The sequence below is a fragment of the Bufo bufo genome, chromosome 6, assembly GCF_905171765.1.
Source record: "Bufo bufo chromosome 6, aBufBuf1.1, whole genome shotgun sequence".
NCBI lineage: Eukaryota > Metazoa > Chordata > Amphibia > Anura > Bufonidae > Bufo > Bufo bufo.
In genome coordinates, this window is record NC_053394.1 from 24364793 (window position 1) to 24390098 (window position 25306).

At 41.6% G+C, this 25306-nt stretch overlaps 1 protein-coding gene across 1 annotated transcript in view; it reads right to left on the bottom strand.

The window, feature by feature from the left end:
• Positions 1-25306, bottom strand: part of PTPN6 (protein tyrosine phosphatase non-receptor type 6) — an 80755-nt gene that overhangs the window by 9570 nt on the left and 45879 nt on the right. Inside the window, exons 4-9 of the mRNA XM_040435641.1 lie at positions 19976-20156; positions 9968-10081; positions 9558-9671; positions 8482-8578; positions 8014-8093; positions 7533-7682 (exon numbers count right to left, since the gene is read on the bottom strand). Of these exons, the coding sequence (XP_040291575.1) occupies positions 7533-7682; positions 8014-8093; positions 8482-8578; positions 9558-9671; positions 9968-10081; positions 19976-20156 (736 nt within the window). The remainder of the gene's footprint in view (positions 1-7532; positions 7683-8013; positions 8094-8481; positions 8579-9557; positions 9672-9967; positions 10082-19975; positions 20157-25306) is intronic.

Below are 25306 nucleotides of genomic sequence, written 5' to 3' on the forward strand. Positions count from 1 at the left end.
TACAGATATATACAGCCACCACTAGAGGGAGCTCAGGAGATTACTACATACAGATATAGACAGCCACCACTAGAGGGAGCTCAGGAGATTGCTATATACAGATATATACAGCCACCACTAGAGGGAGCTCAGGAGATTACTACATACAGATATATACAGCCACCACTAGAGGGAGCTCAGGAGATTACTACATACAGATATATACAGCCAACACTAGAGGGAGCTCAGGAGATTACTGCATACAGATATATACAGCCACCACTAGAAGGAGCTTGAGAGCTTACTATATACAGATATATACAGCCACCACTAGAGGGAGCTCAGGAGATTACTACAAACAGATATATACAGCCACCACTAGAGGGAGCTCAGGAGATTACTACATACAGATATATACAGCCACCACTAGAGGGAGCTCAGGAGATTACTACATACAGATATATACAGCCACCACTAGAGGGAGCTCAGGAGATTGCTATATACAGATATATACAGCCACTACTAGAGGGAGCTCAGGAGATTACTACATACAGAGAAATACAGCCACCACTAGAGGGAGCTCAGGAGATTACTACATACAGATATATACATCCACCACTAGAGGGAGCTCAGGAGATTACTGCATACAGATATATACAGCCACCACTAGAAGGAGCTTGAGAGCTTACTATATACATATATATACAGCCACCACTAGAGGGAGCTCAGGAGATTACTACATACAGATATATACAGCCACAACTAGAGAGAGCTCAGGAGATTACTACATACAGATATATACAGCCACCACTAAGAGGGGGATCAGGATCGTACTGTATACAGATATATACAGCCACTGTTTGAGAGATTCAAGAGCTTACTGCATACAGATATATACAGCCACCACTAGAGGGAGCTCAGGAGATTACTACATACAGATATATACAGCCACCACTAGAGGGAGCTCAGGAGATTACTATATACAGTCACCACTAGAAGGAGCTTGAGAGCTTACTATATACAGATATATACAGCCACCACTAGAGGGAGCTCAGGAGATTACTATATACAGTCACCACTAGAAGGAGCTTGAGAGCTTACTACATAGATATATACAGCCACCACTAGAGGGAGCTCAGGAGATTACTACATAGATATATACAGCCACCACTAGAGGGAGCTCAGGAGATTACTGCATACAGATATATACAGTCACCACGAGAAGGAGCTTGAGAGCTTACTATATGCAGATATATACAGCCACCACTAGAGGGGGCTCAGGATCGTACTGTATACAGATATATACAGCCACTATTAGAGAGACTCAAGAGCTTACTGCATACAGATAAATAAAGTCACCACTAGGGGGAGCTCAATAGCTTACTGCATACATAAATATAGCCACCTCTAGAGGGAGCTCAGGAGCTTACTGCAGACATAAATACAGCCACCACTAGAGTAGCAGAGCTTACTGCATATAGATATTTTTTGTCACCACTAGAGGGAGCTCAGGAGCTTACTGCAGACATAAATACAGCCACCACTAGAGTAGCAGAGCTTACTGCATATAGATATTTTTTGTCACCACTAGAGGGAGCTCAGGAGCTTGCTGCATTGAGTTCAATATATAAACCGCAAGTCATATGCTCCTCCTAGTGGTGGCTGTGGCATTGTGCTAAAAAAAATTAAAAAAAATTCCACTTTTCCCCCATCATTCTGCACTGAATACCCCATAATGAAAAAGGGAGAACAGAATGTTAGAAATCTATTAATTTATCAAAAAGGAAAAACTAAAATCTTGCATTGACATTTTTACTCAGGACATAAGTATTCAGCCCTTTACTCAGGACTTCGTTGAAGCCCCTTTGGCAGTGATTACAGCCTCCTGTCTTCTTGGGGATGATGCCACAAGGTTTGCACATCTGGATTTGGGGATTTTCTGCCATTCTTTTCTGCAGATCCTTTCACGCGCTGTCAGGCTGGATGAGGACCATCGGTGGACAGCCATTTTCAGATCTCCCCAGAGATGTTCCATTGGGTTCAGGGCTCTGGCTGGGCCACTCATGGACATTCACAGAGCTGTCCCTATGCCGTTCCTATGTAGTCTTAGCTGTGTGCTTAGAATAATTGTCTTGTTGGAAGGTGAACCTTAGACCTGAGGTCCAGGGCGCTCAGGATCAGGTTTTCATGAAGAATATCTCTGTACTTTGCTCCATTCAGCTTTTCCTCAACCCTGACCAGTTTCCTTGTCCCTCCACAGCATGATCCTGCCACCACCATGCTTCACTGTAGTGGTGATATTGGGCAACTGATGAGCAGTGCCTGCTTTCCTCCAGACATGAAGCTTAAAATTAAGACTAAAAAGTTCAATCTTGGTGTCATCAGACCAGAGAATCCTGTTGATCACAATCTGAGAGTCCCTTAGGTGCTTTTTTGCAAGCTCCAGATGGCTTTCATGTGTCTTTTACTGAGGAGAAGCTTCTTTCTAGCCCCTCTACCATAAAGCCCAGATTGGTGGAGGCTGCAGTGATTGTTGACCTTTTGGAAGATTCTTCCATCTGCACGCAGCATACTTAGTTTGGAGGGGCAGCCAGCTCAAGGAAGAGTCCTGGTTGTTTCAAATGTCTTCCATGTAAGACTTTCAGTGCAGCAGAAATGTTTTGGTCCCCTTGTCTAGAACTGTGTCTTCACACAATCCTGTCTCTGAGCTCTACAGGTTGTATCTCGTCAATCACGTCCAATCCACTGAATTTACAACAGGAGACACCAATCAAGGTGCAGAAACATCTCAAACAGGGCCGTCTTTAATATTGATTAGACCCTGGGCAAGAATTTACTTGGGCCCCTGGATCCCGCCTTCCCACACTCTAGCAGGCAATCACGCCCTCCAACACAACACACACACACACAAAAAAATCCACACACCTGGTAGAGTACAGTGAATGACTGTAAATAGTTACAGTTCTGAAGACTCCAGCGGCTCAGGATCAGTGCTCTGGGCAGCTGGGCTCAGGGCTGGAAGTGGGCACCGCTCTGCAGTTCACCCTAGCGTTGCAGTGCACCCCAGCACCCCACAGTATGCAGTATAGCACCTTATAGTATACAGCACCCCACAGTATGCAGTATAGTACCCTATAGTATACAGCACCCCACAGTGTGCAGTATATAGTATAGCACCCCACAGTATGCAGTATAGCATCCTATAGCATACAGTATAGCACCTCATAGTATACAGCACCCCACAGTATGCAGTATAGTACCCTATAGTATACAGCACCCCACAGTATGCAGTATAGCATCCTATAGCATACAGTATAGCACCCCACAGTATACAGCACTCCACAGTATACAGCAATACAGCACCCATAGTATACAGCACCCCACAGTATGCAGTATAGCACCCTATAGTATACAGCACCCCACAGTATGCAGTATATAGTATAGCACCCCACAGTATGCAGTATAGCATCCTATAGCATACAGTATAGCACCTCATAGTATACAGCACCCCACAGTATGCAGTATAGTACCCTATAGTATACAGCACCCCACAGTATACAATATATAGTATAGCACCCCACAGTATGCAGTATAGCATCCTATAGCATACAGTATAGCACCCCACAGTATACAGCACTCCACAGTATACAGCAATACAGCACCCATAGTATACAGCACCCCACAGTATGCAGTATAGCACCCTATAGTATACAGCACCCCACAGTATGCAGTATATAGTATAGCACCCCACAGTATGCAGTATAGCATCCTATAGCATACAGTATAGCACCTCATAGTATACAGCACCCCACAGTATGCAGTATAGTACCCTATAGTATACAGCACCCCACAGTATGCAGTATATAGTATAGCACCCCACAGTATGCAGTATAGCATCCTATAGCATACAGTATAGCACCTCATAGTATACAGCACCCCACAGTATGCAGTATAGTACCCTATAGTATACAGCACCCCACAGTATGCAGTATATAGTATAGCACCCCACAGTATGCAGTATAGCATCCTATAGCATACAGTATAGCACCTCATAGTATACAGCACCCCACAGTATGCAGTATAGTACCCTATAGTATACAGCACCCCACAGTATACAATATATAGTATAGCACCCCACAGTGTGCAGTATAGCATCCTATAGCATACAGTATAGCACCCCACAGTATACAGCACTCCACAGTATACAGCACCCCACAGTATACAGCACCCCACAGTATACAGCACCCCACAGTATGCAGTATAGCACCCTATAGTATACAGCACCCCACAGTATGCAATATAAAGTATAGCACCCCACAGTATGCAGTATAGCATACAGTATAGTGCAGTGACCAGGAACGGGTATGCTGACACCACTTTAATGCAGTGGCCGGGTCAGGTGAATAATAGTCTGTATTTGTTCGTGACGCCAATTGCAGCATGCGCAGGGCATTATCCCAGGGCCCTTCCAAGGTGTTATAACTCACGTCCCAGATTAGGAATGCCAGAGTGGTGTAATGGCCTATAATGTCTCTATAGTTTTGTGGTAATTGTGTCACTGTGTCTTCTACCTGGGTACAGCTGGACTCCTGGCTCACTTGCAATAAATTTGAGTGTAGTCATAGTAGGAGTAATAGAGGAACTCTGCAGAATAAATGATGTCCAGACCTTTAGATGAAGTTCAAACGTTGCTTTACTTGAAATAACTTGCATCCAAGCAGTATACAGCTTTGGTCTCTTGGTCCCAGCAGGTTTTGGCAATGATTGGCAGGAATGAGTACTTCTGCTTTAAATGTGGAGCTTGCAGGATAAAACGTCTGCTTGGTAGCTCTGTGACTATGGCAGGATTAGCTTCTGCACTTATCTGGTAACTTCTGCTTGGTGGGGACAGACTAGCTGAGGAGGAATTTGCTTCTCCTAGGACCCTGGACTTATAATTTTACAGATGGATTCTCAGGGGATGCTTTCTTCCTGGAACTCTGGAGTTTGTCTGTAGTTTTCTGCTTTCCTCCTCCAGCAGAGCTGAAAGTGCTCAGACTGGGAATATGGCCAAGTCTCAGTCGAGACTAGGTCCTTGCTGTCTTCCCTATGCAGGGGAATGCCTCACACACACACCCTACCCCCAGCAGGGGGTGGGCTACACTGACTCTAACTTCCTTCTCCACCCATGCTGCAGGATGTAGGACCAGTCCACTTCTCCACACACAGGGGGAGCTAAGCTGAAATAATCCATTCCAGCTCAGATACACTAAACAGTACTTGCCAATGAGTTGCTGCAACCTACTGGTAACCAGGAAAATTACAGGAACAATTACATTTAACATAAATTTATATGCACATTTGTGGAGGACATAATATAAGTTACATCAGATGACAGTATAAAGGCACTTAGGAGATAGTAGCGGGCTAGAGGCGTGTAGTAACACAACTCTGGGGTGTTACAATAGCACCTCACAGTACACAGTATACAGCACCCCACAGTATACAGTATACAGCACCCCATAGTATACAGCACCCCACAGTATACAGTATACAGCACCCCACAGTGTACAATATACACCAGCCCATAGTATACAGAACCCCACAGTATACAATATACAGCACCCCACACTATACAGTAGAGCAGTATAGAACTCCGCAATATACAGCACCCCACAGTATATAGCACCCCACAGTATACAGTTTACAGCACCCCACAGTGTACAATATACAGCACCCCACAGTATACAATATACAGCACCCCATACTATACAGCACCCCAGAGTATACAGTACCCCATAGTATACAGCACTCCACAGTATACAATATACAGCACCCCACACTATACAGCACACCACACTATACAATATACAGCACCCTACACTATACAGCACCCCACACTATACAGTAGAGCAGTATAGCACTCCGCAATATACAGCACCCCACAGTATACAATATACAGCACCCCACACTATACAGCACCCAACACTATACAGCACCCCACACTATACAGTAGAGCAGTATAGCACTCCACAATATACAGCACCCCACAGTATATTATATAGCACCCCACAGTATACAGCACCCCACACTATACAGTATACAGCACGCCACACTATACAGTATACAGCACCCCACAGTATACAGTAGAGCAGTATTGCGCTCCACAATATACAGCACCCCACCGTATACAGTAGAGCAGTATAGCACCCCACAGTATACAGCAGCCCATAGTATACAGTAGAGCAGTATAGCACCCCACAATATACAGCACCCCATAGTATACAGTAGAGCAGTATAGCACCCCACAGTATACAGCACCCCACTATACAGTAGCTTGCAGTATATTAGCATAACAGCCCCTGTCACCTTTTCCTGATGTAATCTTCACAAAAAAAAAGCTCCACAGTTAAGGCAAATTTCTCCTGCAGCAACACTCCTGGTAGATAGAAAGGACCTTTGATTACCTCATAGCCATGTGACCAGTAATATCGCTATGTTACTGGTCACATGGTGATGATGTCATCTAAGGTCCTTTCTCCTAAGAGAATCACAACTCTCACTCTCTCACAGTTCGCTGCCTGGAGTGCCCACATGCAGGCAGGCATTGCAGCACCCCCCTGTATAGCTGACAGCCTGACACCTGGGGCGTGCCCTCCCCCCCCTCCCTAATCACGCCACTCGATGTCATTGAATTTGTGGGCAGTGGCCAGCAGGGCTCAAGAGGCTTCTGCCCCTTTTTCCACGTGTTAAAGACGGCCCTGATCTCAAAGATGATCAAGAAAAATGTCCCCCTAGTTAAATGTCAAATGTCATAGCAAAGGGTCTGAATACTTATGTGCAGGCCAAATTTTAGTTTTTCCTTTTTGCAATAACTTTTCAGCATCTGATTTCACTTCCAGATTATGAGGTATTAAGTGCAGAATGCATTGTATATTAGAAATATATAAGAACTAAAACTTTCTGATTAAGGGTACTTTCACACTTGCGTTAAACTTTTCCGGTATTGAGTTCCGTCCTAGGGGCTCAATACCGGAAGAAAACTGATCAGTTTTATCCTAATGCATTCTGAATGGAGAGGAATCCGTTCAGGATGCATCAGGATGTCTTCAGTTCAGTCACTGTACGGTTTTTGGACGGAGAAAATACTGCAGCTATTTTCTCCGTCCAACATCCCAGAACACTTGCCGGAATGCCGGATCCGGCATTCTTTTCCATTGAAATGCATTAATTCCGGATCCGGCCCCAAGTGTTCCGGAAAAACGGATCCGGTTTTGCGGTCTGCACATGCGCAGACCTTTAAAAATGTGAAAAAGATAAATACCAGATCCATTTTCCGGATGACAACCGGAGAGACGGATCCGGTATTGCAATGCATTTGTGAGACGGATCCAGATCCGTCTACAAATGTTTTCCGTTTGCATACAGATTGCCGGATCCGGCAGGCAGTTCCGGCGATGGAACTGCCTGCCGGAATCCAACAACGCAAGTGTGAAAGTACCCTTAGATAACAAATTACAGCAGTACCGGTATAAAAAAAAACAAAAAACAGAAGTGACAATGAGAAGCCTCACCCGTCCCTTCTCGATCTCTTTTGTGGTCATCACTATAACCCGGCTGTTCTCTTGCCAGATCATCTGCCAGAAATCTCCAGTGGTGGACAATAGACACCCTTGACATGCAATGAAACGTTTGGAAGGTTCATCTTCACCAATCAGCTGGTTCTGATCGTAAAAAAAATAAAAATAGTGACATTTTTTACATTTCTGAAACTGACCTTAATTTTTTTTAACTTTCAGGTTCCAAGGGAAAAGTGTAAGACAGAGGAAACCTTCAGTTATCAAAGGGAAGAAATGGTGAAAGAGCGCCTAGTACAGAAGAAGGTTGTGACCCTCTTTCTGGACAATTACTCAAGATCCTTGTACTGTGTTAGGACAATATAGAAGGAAACCAGAAACCATACAATATAGAAGTTTTTTAAATATTGTTTAAACACTCCCAATATTTCCTGACGATATCGTGTTGCCTTTTTCTCCTTCTACCCAAGGCACTCACCGTAACGTAATTGGCATTAATATAATCTGAGCCTGGAATATCTGGATCTCCACTATGTAGCATAACTCTTGTGTGGTCAACTGGAAAGATAAGAGGGATATTTTTTTTAGAGAAACAGAATTATGGTAAGTGGTGGGACCCGCCCTTTCAACAACCAAGGTTAACCTACCCCACCCTAGAAATTCGTTTTCTAGCTTAGTTTTCCTGTGTTCATCAGATGATTGCCTCTGCTTGAGTTGCAGAAAATGGATAATAGAGCAGCCATGTTTGGACAACTGCTCCATTCCATGCTGACAGAAGGAGCGGTTGTCATTTGAAAGATGCTTCCTTGTTTGTAACTGTCAGGAGATCTACATCTGAGCTTCTCTTGACCACAATGAGGTGAAGGAGGTGTCATTGTAATTATTGCTAGATGTATATGGGGTATGTCAGTAAAGTGGAAATGAGATGGAAACCAGGCAAACTCACATGGAAGGATATTTTTGTATCGGTTCTTGCTTTTGTTTTCCTGCCTTTGACCCTCTGTTCTTTCGTATAATAAGTTGGATTCCTGTTTCTGAAGAGCCTGTAGAGGAAAGAGACACAACACCTAGGTTTCTTCATATCAGCCATCATCCCCAAACCCTACTCGAAGACACAAATGAGGAAGGCAAAGGTAAGATGGCAGTGGCCAGATCTTGACTTTTTTGGCCAATGGTTCTAGGGAACTAGATGTATATGGTTTCCCAATGGCCAACACCAAATAGGTACCCCCAAATTTAGGACAGATGCTTAAAGTTTTTTTGTGTGTTTTGTCCAACATTTCCAACATTTGGTAGGACTCATCCAGTTGATCCAGAAGTAGGCGATCATCTGACTACTTAGGTTAAAGTGATGGCAATTACTGTGCTTCATTTCTTGACAAAGCTCCTGGAGGCCTATCGTGTCCGAGCTCTGCCCAATATTTAAGCTGGCCATACACTAGATAAGGCATATGGCTGAATGTTTGTCTGACAGCTATTCCTCACGATCTCGTCATACACCTAGACACTCAGCGAGACACTTCTGGTAGGTGTCTTCCTAAGAACGAAAGAATTTGGCATGCTGAATTCCAAAATGGGCAGTTGGGACCACACACACACACACACACACACACACACACGCATTACATGGTTGGCAGGTTCTGCACAAATTGGCAGGTTTGGCCAGCATTAGTCTAATATGTATGGCCTACTCTACAGCTAAAATGTGACAACATAAGCAATATGAGGACTCCATGCACAATGAGGTCTTTCAAACTAAGTCCAAACTAGTTGGGAAAAAAGTTGGATATGAAATAGGGTTAAACCGAGACTGCCATAATACGAAGCCGATAGGATAGCATAGAAGAGAAAACGAATATAATAAAATCTAAAATAAAAGGATGATGAGTAGATTAAGTACGGCTTCAAGATACAAGGAGGGGAGTCCACCATAATAATCCAAAACCTCCACCCTCCAAAAACATCCCAAGCTGAACACTTTCTTCTAAGTTTTTATAGTTTAATAACAGATGAACAACTTACATCAAACTCTTCCCAAAATCCTGCCTTCGAAGACTCCTCCTTTTCTGACTTTTTATCTAGTTCCTTCATGCGGCTCTCAATGTCAGCTGCGTTGACTCTGGTGGAGTAGTAGGGCTGTAGGAGAAATAGACAGGGACATAAAAAAGGAGACTAAGGTCATGGTAAAGAGACATCCAAATGGAGAACAAAACAAAGTGAAAAATCAGAGAAGACATTTGTAGAGACCATAAAAATGGTGAATATCAGTGTGACTGACATATACAGTAAGTCAGGTTCAGTTTTCCAAATGCAACCATTCTGTCCAACTAGTCAACCCACTGATAATGGTCCCATCATATCACTGGTAATGTTGGTGAGATGGACATTGGGTGGACAGAACACCAACTACAGTAAATATACTCTGCTCTTACCTTTTTCAAATACACGAAGGCTCCAGATACTTCCTCTATGTGACTCTTCTTGTAAGCTTCAATTAGATCCGTGAGACAATCAAACTTTTTATCCCCCAGTGTATACTTCTCACCCTACAGAGACACACAGCTTATCAGCGAGACATTCTTCTAGATACTGTAGTGGGAGTATTATAGTAGTTATATTCTTGTACATAGGAGCAGTATTATAGTAGTTATATTCTTGTACATAGGAGCAGTATTATAGTAGTTATATTCTTGTACATAGGAGCAGTATTATAGTAGTTATATTCTTGTACATAGGAGCCGTATTATAGTAGTTATATTCTTGTACATAGGAGCAGTATTATAGTAGTTATATTCTTGTACATAGGAGCAGTATTATAGTAGTTATATTCCTGTACATAGGAGGCAGTATTTTACTGAGAGAGTAGTGGATGCATGGAATAGCCTTCCTGCAGAAGTGGTAGCTGCAAATACAGTGAAGGGGTTTAAGCATGCATGGGATAGGCATAAGGCCATCCTTCATATAAGATAGGGCCGGGGGCTATCCATAGTATTCAGTATATTGGGCAGACTAGATGGGCCAAACGGTTCTTATCTGCCGACACATTCTATGTTTCTATGTTTCTATGTTTCTATGTATTATAGTAGTTATATTCTTGTACATAGGAGCAGTATTATAGTAGTAATATTCTTGTACACACGAGGCAGTATTATAGTAGTTATATTCTTGTACACAGGAGGCAGTATTATAGTAGTTATATTCTTGTACATAGGAGGCAGTATTATAGTAGTTATATTCTTGTACATAGGAGCAGTATTATAGTAGTTATATTCTTGTACATAGGAGCAGTATTATAGTAGTTATATTCTTGTACATAGAAGCAGTATTATAGTAGTTATATTCTTGTACATAGGAGGCAGTATTATAGTAGTTATATTCTTGTACATAGGAGGCAGTATTATAGTAGTTATATTCCTGTACATAGGAGGCAGTATTATAGTAGTTATATTCTTGTACATAGGAGGCAGTATTATAGTAGTTATATTCCTGTACATAGGAGGCAGTATTATAGTAGTTATATTCTTGTACATAGGAGCAGTATTATAGTAGTTATATTCCTGTACATAGGAGGCAGTATTATAGTAGTTATATTCTTGTACATAGGAGCAGTATTATAGTAGTTATATTCTTGTACATAGGAGGCAGTATTATAGTAGTTAAATTCCTGTACATAGGAGGCAGTATTATAGTAGTTATATTCTTGTACATAGGAGCAGTATTATAGTAGTTATATTCTTGTACAAAGGAGGCAGTATTATAGTAGTTATATTCTTGTACATAGGAGCAGTATTATAGTAGTTATATTCTTGTACATAGAAGCAGTATTATAGTAGTTATATTCTTGTACATAGGAGGCAGTATTATAGTAGTTATATTCTTGTACATAGGAGGCAGTATTATAGTAGTTATATTCTTGTACATAGGAGGCAGTATTATAGTAGTTATATTCTTGTACATAGAAGCAGTATTATAGTAGTTATATTCTTGTACATAGGAGGCAGTATTATAGTAGTTATATTCTTGTACATAGGAGGCAGTATTATAGTAGTTATATTCTTGTACATAGGAGGCAGTATTATAGTAGTTATATTCTTGTACATAGGAGCAGTATTATAGTAGTTATATTCTTGTACATAGGAGCAGTATTATAGTAGTCATATTCTTGTACATAGGAGGCAGTATTATAGTAGTTATATTCTTGTACATAGGAGGCAGTATTATAGTAGTTATATTCTTGTACATAGGAGGCAGTATTATAGTAGTTATATCCTTGTACATAGGAGGCAGTATTATAGTAGTTATATTCTTGTACATAGGAGCAGTATTATAGTAGTTATATTCTTGTACATATGAGGCAGTATTATAGTAGTTACATTCTTGTACATAGGAGCAGTATTATAGTAGTTATTTTCTTGTACATAGGAGCAGTATTATAGTAGTTATATTCTTGTACATAGGAGGCAGTATTATAGTAGTTATATTCTTGTACATATGAGGCAGTATTATAGTAGTTACATTCTTGTACATAGGAGCAGTATTATAGTAGTTATTTTCTTGTACATAGGAGCAGTATTATAGTAGTTATATCCTTGTACATAGGAGCAGTATTATAGTAGTTATATTCTTGTACATAGGAGCAGTATTATAGTAGTTATATTCTTGTACACAGGAGGCAGTATTATAGTAGTTATATTCTTGTACACAGGAGGCAGTATTATAGTAGTTATATTCTTGTACATAGGAGGCAGTATTATAGTAGTTATATCCTTGTACATAGGAGGCAGTATTATAGTAGTTATATTCTTGTACATAGGAGCAGTATTATAGTAGTTATATTCTTGTACATAGGAGGCAGTATTATAGTAGTTATATTCTTGTACATAGAAGCAGTATTATAGTAGTTATATTCTTGTACATAGGAGGCAGTATTATAGTAGTTATATTCTTGTACATAGGAGGCAGTATTATAGTAGTTATATTCTTGTACATAGGAGGCAGTATTATAGTAGTTATATTCTTGTACATAGGAGCAGTATTATAGTAGTTATATTCTTGTACATAGGAGCAGTATTATAGTAGTCATATTCTTGTACATAGGAGGCAGTATTATAGTAGTTATATTCTTGTACATAGGAGGCAGTATTATAGTAGTTATATTCTTGTACATAGGAGGCAGTATTATAGTAGTTATATCCTTGTACATAGGAGGCAGTATTATAGTAGTTATATTCTTGTACATAGGAGCAGTATTATAGTAGTTATATTCTTGTACATATGAGGCAGTATTATAGTAGTTACATTCTTGTACATAGGAGCAGTATTATAGTAGTTATTTTCTTGTACATAGGAGCAGTATTATAGTAGTTATATCCTTGTACATAGGAGCAGTATTATAGTAGTTATATTCTTGTACATAGGAGCAGTATTATAGTAGTTATATTCTTGTACACAGGAGGCAGTATTATAGTAGTTATATTCTTGTACACAGGAGGCAGTATTATAGTAGTTATATTCTTGTACATAGGAGGCAGTATTATAGTAGTTATATCCTTGTACATAGGAGGCAGTATTATAGTAGTTATATTCTTGTACATAGGAGCAGTATTATAGTAGTTATATTCTTGTACATAGGAGGCAGTATTATAGTAGTTACATTCTTGTACATAGGAGCAGTATTATAGTAGTTATATTCTTGCACATAGGAGCAGTATTATAGTAGTTATATCCTTGTACATAGGAGGCAGTATTATAGTAGTTATATCCTTGTACATAGGAGGCAGTATTATAGTAGTTACATTCTTGTACATAGGAGCAGTATTATAGTAGTTATATTCTTGTACATAGGAGCAGTATTATGGTAGTTACATTCTTGTACATAGGAGCAGTATTATAGTAGTTACATTCTTGTACATAGGAGCAGTATTAGAGTAGTTATATTATTATACATAGGGGCAGTATTATAGTAGTTATATTTTTGTACATAGGAGCAGTATTATAGTAGTTATATTCTTGTACATAGGAGCAGTATTATAGTAGTTACATTCTTGTACATAGGAGCAGTATTATAGTAGTTATAGCCTTGTACATAGGAGGCAGTATTATAGTAGTTATATTCTTGTACATAGGAGCAGTATTATAGTAGTTATATTCTTGTACATAGGGGCAGTATTATAGTAGTTATATTCTTGTACATAGGGGCAGTATTGTAGTAGTTATATTCTTGTACATAGGAGCAGTATTATAGTAGTTATATTCTTGTACAAAGGAGCAGTATTACATAGTAACATAGTAACATAGTACATAAGGCCGAAAAAAGTCATCTGTCCATCCAGTTCAGCCTGTTATCCTGCAAGTTGATCCAGAGGAAGGCAAAAAACCCTGTGAGGTAGAAGCCAATTTTCTCCACTTTAGGGGAATAAAAAATTCCTTCCTGACTCCAATCAGGCAATCAGAATAACTCCCTGGATCAACGACCCCTCTCTAGTAGCTATAGCCTGTAATATTATTAAAGGGAGTCTGTCACCACATTTCAGCATATTAGACCGATCAAATAGGGTTATATGATCCACCCAGAACTTAAAAACGGTACCTTTGTTGTAGAAAACGGACTTTTCTTTTAGCCGAAAATGAACTTATAAGGTTATGTTAATGAGCCCTCTCAAGTGCCCAGGGCGGTCTCTCAATCCTCGGAGCCCCAGGAAGCACCTCCTAAACGGCTCATAACCCCGCCCTCCGTGCGCCTCTGCCCGCCCGTTTACTCCCCTCCCCTGTCCTTTTCCAATGCGGCTGAGCGGTCCAAATCGTAGCGGGCGCATGCGCAATGCGATGCCCGCTCCTGGCAGGGCATCGCGATACCTACTGCGCATGCGCCCGCTACGATTTGGACCGCTCAGCCGCATTGGAAAAGGACAGGGGAGGGGAGTAAACGGGCGGGCAGAGGCGCACGGAGGGCGGGGTTATGAGCCGTTTAGGAGGTGCTTCCTGGGGCTCCGAGGATTGAGAGACCGCCCTGGGCACTTGAGAGGGCTCATTAACATAACCTTATAAGTTCATTTTCGGCTAAAAGAAAAAAGTCCGTTTTCTACAACAAAGGTACCGTTTTTAAGTTCTGGGTGGATCATATAACCCTATTTGATCGGTCTAATATGCTGAAATGTGGTGACAGACTCCCTTTAAGCTCCAGAAATACGTCCAGGCCCCTCTTGAATTCCTATTATAGTAGTTATATTCTTGTAGATAAGAGGCAGTATTATAGTAGTTATATTCTTGTACATAGGAGCAGTATTATAGTAGTTATATTCTTGTACATAGGAGGCAGTATTATAGTAGTTATATTCTTGTACATAGGAGGCAGTATTATAGTAGTTATATTCTTGTACATAGGAGCAGTATTATAGTAGTTATATTCTTATACATAGGAGCAGTATTATAGTAGTTATATTCTTGTACATAGGAGGCAGTATTATAGTAGTTATATTCTTATACATAGGAGCAGTATTATAGTAGTTATATTCTTGTACATAGGAGGCAGTATTATAGTAGTTATACTCTTGTACATAGGAGGCAGTATTATAGTAGTTATATTCTTGTACATAGGAGGCAGTATTATAGTAGTTATATTCCTGTACATAGGAGCAGTATTATAGTAGTTATATTCTTGTACATAGGAGCAGTATTATAGTAGTTATATTCTTGTACATAGGAGCAGTATTATAGTAGTTATATTCTTATACATAGGAGCAGTATTATAGTAGTTATAGTCTTGTACATAGGAGCAGTATTATAGTACTTATATTATTGTACATAGGAGCAATATTATAGTAGTTATATTCTTGTACATAGGAGCAGTATTATAGTAGTTATATTCTTGTATATAGGAGGCAGTATTATAGTAGTTATATTCTTGTACATAGGAGGCAGTATTATAGTAGTTATATTCTTATACATAGAAGCAGTATTATAGTAGTTATATTCTTGTACATAGGAGGCAGTATTATAGTAGTTATACTCTTGTACATAGGAGGCAGTATTATAGTAGTTATATTCTTGTACATAGGAGGCAGTATTATAGTAGTTATATTCTTGTATATAGGAGGCAGTATTATAGTAGTTATATTCTTGTACATAGGAGGCAGTATTATAGTAGTTATATTCTTATACATAGGAGCAGTATTATAGTAGTTATATTCTTGTACATAGGAGGCAGTATTATAGTAGTTATACTCTTGTACATAGGAGGCAGTATTATAGTAGTTATATTCTTGTACATAGGAGGCAGTATTATAGTAGTTATATTCCTGTACATAGGAGCAGTATTATAGTAGTTATATTCTTGTACATAGGAGCAGTATTATAGTAGTTATAGTCTTGTACATAGGAGCAGTATTATAGTAGTTATATTCTTGTACATAGGAGCAATATTATAGTAGTTATATTCTTGTACATAGGAGCAGTGTTATAGTAGTTATATTCTTGTACATAGGAGCAGTATTATAGTAGTTATATTCTTGTACATAGGAGGCAGTATTATAGTAGTTATATTCTTGTACATAGGGAGCAGTATTATAGTAGCTATAGTCTTGTACATAGGAGCAGTAATATAGTAGTTATATTCTTGTACATAGGAGGCAGTATTATAGTAGTTATATTCTTGTACATAGGAGGCAGTATTATAGTAGTTATATTCTTGTACATAGGAGCAGTGTTATAGTAGTTATATTCTTGTACATAGGAGCAGTATTATAGTAGTTATATTCTTAATCAAATTTCTTTTTATTGAAGAAAACGCAAATAGCCATGTGACAAATCAATCACTTAAATACCAGGCGCAGCTGGACAAATGCTTATTCACTAAGCGCATCAATTCAAGTGCAGTGGCGACATGACTCAATAACACATTAATATGTGCATAAAAGAAATTAATACGGAAAAGTAAAGACAAGACATGGGAAGAGGGGAGGGGGAAAAGGAGGTAAGGGGGGGGGGGGGGTAATAGATGTCTATCATATGCTTCGTGTGAATCTAGAAGTTACGATAAAGCTTCCAAGGGGACCATGTTTTGATAAACTTTGCTCTAGAGTGAGTCTCCCAGTGTGCAAGCTCCTCAAACCGGTAAAGCTGATCCACCTTCTCGGTCCACATCAAGAGGGATGGAGGAGAATCATTTCTCCATAACAATGGAATCAATAGGCGAGCTGCTGTTATAAGCATAGTCGGTAGATTTGACCTTGAGGGGGTCAGCGTGTCATTAGGACACCATAACATTAGGAGTTTTGCGTCTAATCTAACCTGGTTTTTACAGGTCTTATTTATAATAGTTTCGATCTCTATCCAGAAAGGCCGGATCTTTTCACAATTCCACCATATATGAGAAAGAGAACCAACATCTCCCCCGCACCTCCAGCAACGGTCGGGGATATCAGAATTGATCTTATGAAGATATTCTGGTGTTTTATACCATCTTGTGAGCAATTTGTAGGAGTTAGCTTGTATCTTAATGCAACGGTTGAATCCGTGTGAGTGTGTGAGGATAAAAGCTTTCTCAGGTTCTGACAAAGTTATGGATAACTCCTTCTCCCAAGCTGAGAGAAACCATAGATCTGGAGGGGCGGAGGAGAGCAGTTCCTTGTATAGTGTGGAGAGAGGATTCCGCGGGCGTTGGCCTACTGAAATCTTCCCCTCCATCCATGAGGGATCATTTGTGGGTCGTGGGACCTTTTCAATAAGCTTTAGGTCCTTTTTAAAGGCCATAACTGCCAAAAAGGAAGCCTTTTGGACCTTTGGAAGAGCGAAAACATCACTCCAATTTAAAGCACCAGACTCAGATATAATATCTTGTAACCTTAAGCTAGATAGTAGGGCCCAAATTCCTGATGGTACAGTGGTGGCTGGATGAATATGGGCCTGAAGCAGGTGCAGGGGGATATTCATACTAGGGAACTTAAGGACTGAGGCCTATAGTTTGGACCACTCTAACAGTAAGCCCTTCCACAAAGGCGAGGCATAAATGTTATTAGCAGTACTTTTCCGCAAACCCCATAAGACCAGTTTATCTTTATAGGTGAGCATATCACACTCCAATTGGGAGGCAAGATTGAGAGGGCGCCAGGAGAGGAGGCTTAGAGCTCTGCTTAGCATTGCCGCTTTATAGTAAAGGTATATGTCTGGCAGGCCAAAACCTCCCAATCTTTTCTCCCGAGTGAGGGTGGTGTATGCTATTCTGGGGGACTTACCTGACCATACAAATGCTGAGAAGATTCTGCGGACCTCCACAAAGAAGGAATGGGGTAGCCAAATAGGTAGTGTTTGAATGAAGTAAAGTAGTCTAGGGACAATGAAGGCTTTAATATAATTCTTCCTTCCAATCCACGAAATGAACGGGAGTTTTAGGGATTGCAGGTGTGCTCTAATGGATCTAAGTAAAGGGGCTTGATTAAGCTCGTAAAGGTCCTCAGGATTCGCTGATATATGGGTGCCCAAAAATGGGATTGACTTGGGGGCCCACGTAAATGCCGTGGAGCGTTTGATCATTTCTATGGAAGCGGCTGAGCAGGAAATATTTAGGGCCTGTGACTTACCATAATTGATCTTGAAATTAGAGACCAAACCATATTCCTCAAAAAGAGCTTGGAGCCTGGGAAATGAGGTCGTGGGATTGGACGTGATGACTAAGAGATCGTCTGCGAAGGCAGCTGTCAAGTGAGTATGAGATCCCAAGGTGATCCCTTGTATGTCCGGATCTTGCCTAATTTTAGCCAGCAGTGTCTCCATAACAATAACAAAGAGGGCCGGTGATAATGGGCAACCTTGTCTCGTCCCATTGGTAATGGGGAAGGTTGGAGAGAGTGTGCCATTGATCCAAATCCTGGCAGAGGGGAGCGAATAGAGTGAGAAGATGGACTGGATGAACTGGTCCGGAAGGCCAAATTTTGACAGTGCCCGAGACATAAAATGCCAGTTGATCCTGTCAAAGGCCTTCTCTGCATCTGTACTGAGAAGGGCTAGCGGTATAGAATTCCGCCGAGCATGCGTGATTAAGTGTATGACGCGGACCGTGTTTTCACTCCCCTGTCTGTCAGTGACGAATCCTACCTGTTCCCTATTAATAATGTCAGGGAGAACCGACTGGATCCGATGGGCCAAAATCTTAGCCCACCATTTCACATCAGTGTTCAAAAGCGAAATAGGGCGGTAGCTCCCGCAGTTTAGGGGGTCCTTATTTTCTTTGTGAATTACCGTGATATGGGCCGATAGCGATTGTGGGGGGAGGGAACCTCCTTGGAGTAAGTAATTACAAAGGATGTTAAAATGTGGGATCAGGATGTGCTTAAAGGTTTTGTAGTAGTAGATGGTAAAGCCGTCAGGGCCTGGGCTTTTCCCGGAAGGTATGGAGGAGAGGACCTTGCTGATTTCAGAGTCTGTGATAGGGGATAGGAGCTGGACCGACTGTGATGGGGTGATAGTAGGCAGCTGGAGGGAGGAGAGAAACTTCTCAGTCGCTTCCCCTATTTGGATAGTAGTTATATTCTTGTACATATGAGGCAGTATTATAGTAGTTATATTCTCATACATAGGAGCAGCATTATAGTAGTTATATCCTTGTACATAGGAGGCAGTATTATAGTAGTTATATTCTTGTACATAGGAGCAGTATTATAGTAGTTATATTCTTGTACATAGGAGGTAGTATTATAGTGGTTATATTCCTGTACAGAGGAGCAGTATTATAGTAGTTATATTCTTGTACATAGGATGCAGTATTATAGTAGTTATATTCTTGTACATAGGATGCAGTATTATAGTAGTTATATTCTTGTACATAGGAGGCAGTATTATAGTAGTTATATTCTTGTACATAGGAGGCAGTATTATAGTAGTTATATTCTTGTACATAGGAGCAGTATTATAGTAGCTATATCCTTGTACATAGGAGCAGTATTATAGTAGTTATATTCTTGTACATAGGAGCAGTATTATAGTAGTTATATTCTTGTACATAGGGGCAGTATTATAGTAGTTATATTCTTGTACATAGGAGCAGTATTATAGTAGCTATATCCTTGTACATAGGAGGCAGTATTATAGTAGCTATATCCTTGTACATAGGATGCAGTATTATAGTAATATTCTTGTATACAGGTGAAACTCGAAAAATTAGAATATCGTGCAAAAGGTAAAACTAATACATGAGACAGACTCATTACATGCAAAGCGAGATATTTCAAGCCTTTATTTGTTATAGTTTGGATGATTATGGCTTACAGCTTATGAAAACCCCAAAGCCACAATATCAGGTCCCCTTTGCTCAGGGGGTATGGATTAATTAGCTGACTAGAGTGTGACACATTGAGCCTAGAATATTGAACCTTTTCACAATATTCTAACTTTAAGTTGCATTACTGAAATAAATGAATTTTGGGGCAGTATTATAGTATTATTACCTCACAAATGATCTTGATGTGGGTCACCCGGGGTTTGCCATCTTTAACATCAGCTGTCAGGACAGAGATGACAAAATCTCCTGGTTTACTACGACTCTCTCTGACAAGGAAGGTCCACGCTTCCCCCTTCTGCAGCAGCAACTTCTCTGCATCTGGCCCAGAAAGATAGCCATGGTACCAGCTGTGGAAATATTGAACATATAGATATCTTATTCTGTATCTACATATGTTATTGATGACAGTATATAATTTAGCTTATAATGTCTTCACTAGGTCACCCTGTAGGAGATGCCCAGCTAAATGATCTTCAGAGAAAGATATAAAAAGACTGAGATTCCTCAATGGTTGATACATTTTAATGGCTAATTGAAAAGATGACAAAATTGCAAGCTCTCACGGCTACTTGGGCCTCTTCGTCAGGCGTCTCTTAAGACAGTATCTGAAGAGTCACATATTTATACACCACAGTACAGAGGAATAGTCGGGTGGATGGGACGAGTGATGTAAAGCAGATCAATATGAGGGGAGGAGGAAACAAACAGTTGTAGCAGTAAATTCTCGAAGCAATTATAGATGAGGATTACAGATAAGAAGCGTGAAGGTTTTATTGTCTTCTAATTGATGTTCAGTCCATGAATGCGAGGTCTGATGTAGGACATAAATCCATGAGACACATTCATTTCTGATCTGAGTATGTCAAATGTTATCATGACCTTGTATTCCCAGATTCTCCTGTCCCTAAGATTTGTTCGGAGTTTTTGACCAGTTTCACAGACATAGAGACATTTGGTACATACAATGAAATAGTATGGATATGTGGAGAGAATCTCTAAATCGCACATCCTCATTCCTATGCTTCTGATATAACAACTGTTTTCAATTATCAGCATTTCTTATGATAAAACATGGCTATACAGCGATGCTATCAATCATTTGCTGTGCACTATAAAGAGGCAATTAGTATACAGTTTGATCAAAGCGCATAGGCCCACTTACCGCGACAAGGATGCCTCTTGTTTAAGTGGGAACCTACTCTAACCATGGCGCAGAGCCGTGCGGCGACCGACACGCCTCCACACCGCTCCAGCAGGCAATGGGATCCAGCAGCCGCACAGCGGCCCCACTGTACAGTGAGGCCACATGGGCCCCGGGTCCCATCACTCCACCAGCACGGCACAGAAGCAGAGACGGCCGCCGTCCAGCGCCGCATGTGAACTGGTGCAAATGGCTCACCTGTTCACAGCCTCTCAGGAACTCCAACTGAGATGTGGTAGGAATTTATAAACCCTTTGCAGACTTCTGCTAATTAAAAAGCACCTGAGCCGAATGGGGAGGAGTGCTGATTCAGGGGAGGGGGGAAAAGAAGTTTATAGCATAAATTGTATGGATATGTGGAGAGAATCTCTAAATCGCACATCCTCATACCTATGCTTCTGATATACAACATCTCAGTTGGAGTTCCTGAGAGGCTGTGAACAGGTGAGCCATTTGCACCAGTTCACATGCGGCGCTGGACGGCGGCCGTCTCTGCTTCTGTGCCGTGCTGGTGGAGTGATGGGACCCGGGGCCCATGTGGCCTCACTGTACAGTGGGGCCACTGTGCGGCTGCTGGATCCCGTTGCCTGCTGGAGCGGTGTGGAGGCGTGTTGGTTGCCGCACGGCTCTGCGCCATGGTTAGAGTAGGTTCCCACTTAAACAAGAGGCATCCTTGTCGCGGTAAGTGGGCCTATGCGCTTTGATCAAACTGTATACTAATTGCCTCTCTATAGTGCACAGCAAATGATTGATAGCATCGCTGTATAGCCATGTTTTATCATAAGAAATGCTGATAATTGAAAACAGTTGTATATCAGAAGCATAGGTATGAGGATGTGCGATTTAGAGATTCTCTCCACATATCCATACAATGAAATAGACCACATTTGACGTGGTGCAGGTGAAGGTATCTGGGATCTTGTAGTCCTGATCTGTATTGGAGAGCTGCACCTTGTCAGTGGTCATTATGTATGGACAGGTCTTACATTTGGTCTGTTTGAAGGGGAATGTTCCTCTTGTGTTCCTAATTGCTCCAACAATTTACTGCTACAACTGTTTCTTTCCTCCTCCCCTCATATTGCTCTGCTTTACATCACTTGTTTCATCTACATCACTATTCCTATGTACTTCAGTGTATAAATATTTGACTCTTTAGATAGTGTCTTAAGAGACACCTGATGAAGAGGCTCAAGTAGCCTCGAAAGTTTGCAATGTTGTCATCATCTTTTCAGTTAGCCATTAAAAGGTATCAACCACTGAGGAATCTCATCTTTTATTCACTGGCTAACTCGGTAGAAATATATTTTTCACTTTATAAGATGCACTCCCCCCCCCAAAAAAAAGTAAGGGGAAAATTGCTGTGCGTCTTATAAAGCGAATACTAGTGAGCGCTTTCATTATGGAAGCGCTCACTAGTATGAATTAGGTCCGGGAGCAGGGAACAAGTGCTAAAAGTGCTTCCGGTACTCATCCTCTCTGCTCTTCTTTGATGGGGTCGGTGCTGCATTGTCCTGACCCCGTACAGCGTCAGGACGTAGTGTGCGTCAGGTGACAGTGCAGCGCCGTCCGGAGAACACAGGGGAGCGCGACTGCTGCCGGAGAGGAAGAGGAGCTGCAGCGCAGGAGAGGTAAGAGTAGTTTTTTATTTTATTCTGATCTGAGGTCTGATGGGGGTCATAAATAAAAGGCTGATATAAGGTCTGAAGGGGGTTTGACATTAAGGGCTGATCTGAAGTCTGATGGGGCTGGGGGTCATAAATAAAGGGCTGATATATGGCTGAGAGGCATAATGGGGGCTGGCTGAGAGGCATAATGGGGGCTGGCTGAGAGGCATAATGGGGGCTGGCTGAGAGGCATAATGGGGGCTGGCTGAGAGGCATAAGGGTTGATAATGGGGGTTGATGAGAGGCATAAGGGTTGATTATGGGGGCTACAGAGAGGCATGGGGGCTGGTATGGGGATGATGAGAGGCATGGGGCTCTCATCTGAGGTCTGATTGGGGGTCATTTACATTGGGGTCTGAGCTGAGGTCTGGTTGGGGGTCTGATTTGAGGTCTTATTGGGGTCTTATTAACATTGGGGGTCTGATTGGGGCTGTCAGCTGAGGTCTGATTAACATTGGGGGTCTGATTGGTGGTCTGACCTGAGGTGTAATGAAAAATATATTTTTTTCCTATTGTCCCCTTCTAAAACATAGGTGCATCTTAAAGGTCTCCTTCCTGAACTGCAGAGCGGTGCCCACTTCCTGCCCAGAGCACTGGTCCTGAGCCGCTGGAGTCTTCAGAACTGTAAGTATTTACAGTCATTCACTATAAGCTATAATATATATATATATCACTTGTTTTATGTGAGTAAGGGTGCTGGGTTATTGGAGAAGGTGGATGGAGGGGTTAGTAGTACAGTACTATCTGCACATTGTAAAAAAAAAAAAAAAAAAGTAAATCTGCAAAATACCATGTATTTGTGTCAGAAGTTGTGCTTTTTTAATTTTTAGAATAATGATACAGCCATTTTATTTGACACTTTTGTGCTGATTATTCCCCCCCCCCCCTCTATATTAAGGACATTATAGTCACCAGAACCACAACAGCTAAACGTAGTAGTTCTGGAGTCTATAGCATGTCTCTGCAAGCTTTTTAATGTAAACACTGCCTTTTCAGAAAAAAGGGCAGTATTTACATTACTGCAAAGGAACACGTCTAGTGGCCACTCATCAGACGGCCACTCATCAGACGGCCACTCATCAGACGGCCACTCATCAGACGGCCTCTCATCAGACGGCCACTCATCAGACGGCCTCTCATCAGACGGCCTCTCATCAGACGGCCTCTCATCAGACGGCCACTCATCAGACGGCCACTCATCAGACGGCCACTCATCAGACGGCCACTCATCAGACGGCCACTCATCAGACGGCCACTCATCAGACGGCCACTCATCAGACGGCCACTAGAGAAGCTTCTTCCTAGTCCACAACGTGCAACACTGGCATTCACGCTAAACAATCCTCATAGAAATGCATTGATTCAAAGCATCCCTATGAAGCCGCGCATGCGCAATAGCCTCCCAATGCTTCCCCATGGTTGGCTATGATATACTCACACACTGCACATTCCTGTACATTATATTGCTGTGGAGCTTGCGATACTCACACACTGCACTTTTCTATGCATTTTATTGCTGAGGTGATCTGTGATGTACTTGCACATCGCACATTAGGCTCCATTCACATGTCCGTAGTGCATTGCGGATCTGCAATACACCCGGCTGGCACCCCCCATAGAAATGCCTATTCTTGTCCGCAATTGCGGACAAGTAAAGGACAAGCTCTATTTTCTTGCGGAGCTGCAGACCGGAAGATCGGGGGCCGCGCTCCGCATCTCTTCCGGCCCCATAGAGAATGAATGGGTCCGCACCCGTTCCGGATAATTGCGGAACGGATGCGGACCCATTCTATGGACGTCTGAATGGAGCCTTACTGCGAGTTGTATTGCTGAGGAGTCTGAGATACGCTTGTGTTGTGGTGGAGGGCGTGATTTTTTTAAAATTAGTAAACATTTATTTTGAACATAGTGAAGAGAAATTCTGTACCAAGTGTAGGTGATGTGGGCGGTGCAATATGTGGGTGGGGCTGTGTGTGGGTGGGGCTTGAGGGTGGGGGGACACACAGGGGCCCCATAATCTCCTATTGCCCGGGGGCCCCATGAGTTGTCAGTCCGCCCCTGAGCATCCCTCAATACCAATACACTATTACACCAGATATCCACTAGGTGGCAGCGCTCTATAGAAGTGTAAATGAAGACCAGTGGAAAACTAGCCCAGATCGTTAACACATTCTGATAAGCAGAATGCAAAGTAGAGTAAAAATATCCACAGCACATTACAATACAGCTGTTAAAACACAAACGGCTAGGTGAGATTCTCTCATGAGCAAAAGTCAAGTGGTGATACAGTTGTCACGCTGCAATACGAGCCACAGAACACAGTAATAATAACAGTGAAATGGGTCTTCAATAGTCCTGCCGTTCCACCACTGCGGCTCTCGTCCCCACCAGACTGGAAATGATCAAGCAACTGCTGCAGCCAACGGCAGGCCTTTGCAGTGATGTGTGCACGAACGCCATGGGACTGATGAGCCTCTGCAGTCTTGTGCCATTTTTGCACACGTGGCCAGTGATTGAGTTCAACAGTCACATGAATGGGATCAAAATGTCACAGTTACAGTTTGGTGGGGACAGGAACTGCAGCACCAGCACGGCAAGGCTAGTAAAGTTGTTTTTTTTAACACCAGTTCCT